This window comes from Limanda limanda, chromosome 3 (assembly GCF_963576545.1).
Source record: "Limanda limanda chromosome 3, fLimLim1.1, whole genome shotgun sequence".
NCBI lineage: Eukaryota > Metazoa > Chordata > Actinopteri > Pleuronectiformes > Pleuronectidae > Limanda > Limanda limanda.
This window is the reverse complement of record NC_083638.1, coordinates 2,836,838-2,841,638: the sequence shown is the minus strand read 5'-3', so window position 1 is coordinate 2,841,638 and position 4,801 is coordinate 2,836,838. Positions and strand designations below refer to the sequence as shown.

At 38.1% G+C, this 4,801-nt stretch overlaps 1 protein-coding gene across 1 annotated transcript; it reads right to left on the bottom strand.

The window, feature by feature from the left end:
* Window positions 1-307: 307 nt before the first annotated feature.
* Window positions 308-3,581, bottom strand: LOC132998102 (26S proteasome non-ATPase regulatory subunit 8-like). Its single transcript, XM_061067599.1, has 7 exons — window positions 3,477-3,581; window positions 2,022-2,094; window positions 1,828-1,930; window positions 1,660-1,735; window positions 991-1,091; window positions 769-880; window positions 308-516 (listed from the first exon to the last, which is right to left on the bottom strand). The coding sequence occupies exons 1-7, from the start codon at window positions 3,579-3,581 to the stop codon at window positions 379-381; spliced, it is 708 nt and encodes a 235-aa protein (XP_060923582.1). The 3' UTR covers window positions 308-378.
* Between the last annotated feature and the right edge of the window lie 1,220 nt (window positions 3,582-4,801).

Sequence of the window (4,801 nt, the reverse complement as noted above, 5' to 3'; positions counted from 1 at the left end):
CTGGGAGAGTTTACTCTATAATCTGGCAACCCAAAGGTAGCTTTTATTAAAGCCTTGTTATTGATATATAAAGTCATATAAGCACTTTTCACGCTTTTAATACATATCTCAATTAAATCTATGCCCACAAATTCCTCAGGGTTGTTGAACAGGTGTGAGCTTCCACTGGTCACCACTGAAATATCTGAATCTTGCTCAACACTGAGGTTTCAAGATGAGGAGTAATGAGTGAAGACAGAAATATAAATATCTTGCTTCATGGGAATGTTTGAATTGTAATGTTTCAAAAATCCAGTCATTCAAACAATTTACTCTCTAAATTATTTATTGCAGATAAAAAAAAAATAGACAAAAAATGAGTGTGTTCCTGGGGGCGGATTACACAATCATTTCCAGCTGTCGTGCATATTCGATGACCTGTTGTGCCAGCTCGGTGGAGGGGATGGTCACCTCCTCCGTCCGCTGCTGCTGACTGGCGAAGGAGTAATAACCATCGGGGCTTAAACTCCATCCTCTCTGCAACGGAGAGAACAATCAGTTTGGACCATTTTTACTTTCTGTTGGGAGATAATCTAGGAAGGAGCTTGTAAAAAATGTTAAATGGTTAACTAAAAGGGTTTTTGCACCGAATCCAAATTGTAATATTAACCTCCGTGAAAGGAGTTCTAGTATTTGAATAAATATCTGCAGAAATCATCTTACATCTCTGGATAGTACCTAATGTATAGTTTAATCTTGCTTCCCACATTCAAAAGGAAATTTACAAACCTTCCTGGCGTAGTCAGCCATCTTTTTGGGGGTACTGAAGAAAAGCACTCGAGTGGCTTCAGCGACCTGGATCTGCTCGTATGCTTTCTCTATGCAACCTGCGATCTCATCACTGCAATGAAAAGCTCAGTTTTAGATGAAGTAATCTTTTAAAGACAACAAAAAGATAAATGCTATTGGATGCAGTGGTAAAATTATCACAGATTTGATATCAACCCTTACCGAATTGTGTCAAGCAGAATATCTATAAAAAACGTGTAGCTCTTGGCAGGAATGTTGCCTTTGGCCAGAAAGACCTTGTTGTAGTTTCCCTCCATCAGGTACTGAGAAGGAGAAGGAGAAGGAGTTATTAACACAGTATAATGTAAATAGAGAATTCACAGACCAGGCATGTCTGTGGGGTTATATTTAACCATTTTACAAATTATTTAACGATGAGGTTTGTCTGAAATGAAAAAATTAAATAAAATCTGGCCATTCGGAAAGTAAATATGAACTATTGGAAGCTTTCCTATAGAATGAAAAACTGTACATGTAATACAAGGTTCAGGAGAAGGTGAATATTATCATCTGAGTGAGTTAATTAATTTGTTTAAGGAGCCTCACTAATTAACTTGCTGCTGCAGTGATGCAATGATATTTATTTAGGGAATTGATTAAGATGAGAAGCCAAATTATTAATTTGACGGAACAAGTTCAGTAATTTAAGGGCATTAAATTCATTTGATACTAAGAAATGCAGAATAAAAGTACACTATCAAACCACAGATTTGTTATCTGACTAGGAATAAAGTGCAGTACCTGCTCTAAGGACACGGGGTGTCTGATGTAGATGTTGGTCTGAATATCTCGAGCACTCAGCCGCTCGAGTTCTGTGTGAAACTCAGACACACGGTTCTGTGAGAGCAGGAAGAGCAGGTTCAGGCCAAGCAGCTGGTGCATGTCGGTAGATTCAGGCAGTTCATTCCTTGATGAGAAAGGTAAAAGAAGAGCGATGTAAGAAGTGAATTACATGTCACAAAACTCGTAGACACGTGAGGAATGAAACGGGGGCATTACTTGTAATCAAAGTAGTAACATTTGAGCTGGGCCATGTATCTCTCGAAGGACGGGATGTCCTTCTTCAGGATGCTCCTCAAGGCTCCGATTTCAAGGACATTCCCTGAAACACAAACACAGATCGGTGTTAGAGGGATTTCTGCTTTAAAACCGTTTTACTACTGAACCGTGAATTAATATGAACCCAAACTCACGAGCTAGAATGAGCTGCTGCTGGGTGAGCGCAGACCCACTGGTCGGTAAAAAGTTCAGCTTCAGCAATAAAACCTGGAAATAGATTTGGGTCATTTTCCACAAAATTTCAGACTTCAGATCACCCAACGACTTAAGTTATGATATAACATTAAGTCACGTATCCTCAAAAACAGTATTAAATTTTGTGTCAGGAAATAAATCACAAGATAATCCTTTATAATTCCCGCTATTGTGAATGTTGGCCATGCTACAAAAGCAAGGGGGTAGTAAACAAAGTTATAAATACATAAATGCAAAGTAGAAATACAAATAAAATACACTATGTCAACTTAATATATCAAATGTAAACAGGACAGTAAATATAAGATATAAGAAAATGAAAAGTTAAATGAAGATTTGTGAGTTTGTAAAAAATATCCTCCGATCAAAAACAACATTAGCAGCTATAATTTCATAAACATGAACTGTTGTCTGATTATTGATCATATATGAGCAACAAATCACAAAATTACTAATAACAATAAGATTTAAATTATGATATAACATTAAGTCACATATCCTCAAAAACAGTATTAAATTTGATGTCGGGCAATAAAACACAAGATAATTCCCACTATGGTGAATGTTGGTCATGTTACAAAAGCAACAGGGTAGTAAAAATAGTTATAAATATATAAATGCAATGTAAACATAATATTAGACAATTTAAACGTAATATATCAACAAGATTGTAAATATTAGAAAGTAAGTATTGTAAAGTTAAATGAAGATTGTTGAGTTTGTAAAAAATATCCTCTTAACAACATTAACAGCTATAATTTCATAAATATGAACTGTTGTCTGAATATTGATCATATTAGAGCAACAAATCACATAATTACTAATAACAATAAGATTTAAATGTTTGTTTTGATCGTCAGACCCAGGTGCTAACTAGCTTCACAATGAATAAGCACTAGCACGTTAGCTTAACTGACTGTAGCTATTCATCATTAATCTGTGGAAGCAACAAACATCGCACACTGAAATAAAACACGTTATTTCCCCAGAACCCGGAAGTGTTATTTAACCGATTGAGCACGAGAGTCTGTAGTTTATACAAACAGGAAACTACACGTTAGCGTTAGCATGGTTAGCTAGCGTCCTGGAGGTTAGCATCGTTAGCTTAACTAACTGTAGCTATTCATGTTTAATCTGTGGACGCAACAAACATCGCACACTGAAATAAAACACGTTATTTCCCCAGAACCCGGAAACGTTATTTAACGAGAGTCTGTAGTTTTTATACAAACAGGAAACTACACGTTAGCGTTAGCATGGTTAGCTAGCGTCCTGGAGGTTAGCATCGGTAGCTAACAGGAGCTAACGCTTCACGCCGCCTTCCCCCTGCTCCCACTCGGAAACTTTACGGAGCAGCACACCGGGAACCAGATCACCGGGACCCAGGTGTTCACCTTCAGCTGGACGAGCAGGTCTCCGCAGAGGCTCAGGTTCGGGTTCTTCTTGTTCCACTCGGACTTCAGCGTCTCGTACAGACCCGAAGTCTCCATGTACGCCATGGTGATTCTGCAAAATAGATGTGCGAGACCGGCCGTCGGAATACGGTAAATGGCGACTGTCGTCACACGCTCGCCTGTTGCCATCATAGATATCATATAAAGACTAGATGTCTCGGATGCGTTGCCATCATAGACATATATAAAGACTAGATGTCTCGGCTGCGTTGCCATCATAGATATCATATATAAAGACTAGATGTCTGGGCTGCGTTGCCATCATAGACATATATAAAGACTAGATGTCTCGGCTGCGTTGCCATCATAGATATCATATATAAAGACTAGATGTCTCGGCTGCATTGCCATCATAGACACATATAAAGACTAGATGTCTCGGCTGCGTTGCCATCATAGACAAATATAAAGAATAGATGTCTCGGCTGCGTTGCCATCATAGATATCATATATAAAGACTACATCTCTGACGTTTATTAGGGCCCGAGCACTGATCAAAGGTCAGGGAGGACCCTATTGTTATTGTAAGGATTATTATTATTCTTCTTCTTCAGGCAAATGAATTGGCTTTTTGAGGGCTTTAACATGCTCAACTTCTTACCAAAATTTGCAAAAAAGTTAGTAAGTGGTGAAAATTTGAAACAAAAAAGTCTTTAGGTGCAATTGGAAAAACACAACAGGTAGCCTGCTATCTTGCATTTAGTGGCCATTTTGGCCATATTCCACATTTTTACTTTGATGTACTTGTACTTATTATTATTATTCAGGCAAATGAATTGGCTTTTTGAGGGCTTTAACATGCTCAACTTCTTACCAAAATTTGCAGAAAGTTAGAAAGTTATGAAAATTTACGTATTCTGAAGGAATTTTCAATGGGCGTCGCAAAATGGCTCAACGGTTCCCCCCTCGAGACAGCCCGAGACCCCCGGAAGGTGTTCCCATTGACCGATCTTCACAAAAATCAATACACAGGTGTATCATGACCAGACAAACAAAAAAGTCTCAAGATGCAATTGGAAAAACAAAACAGGAAGCCTGCTATTTTGTATTTAGTGGCCATTTTGGCCATATTCCACATTTTTACTTTGATGTACTTGTACTTATTATTATTATTCAGGCAAATCAATTGGCTTTTTGAGGGCTTTAACATGCTCAACTTCTTACCAAAATTTGCAGAAAGGTAGAAAGTGGTGAAAATTTACGTATTCTGAAGGAATTTTCAATGGGCGTCGCAAAATGGCTCAACGGTTCCCCCTGAGACCCCC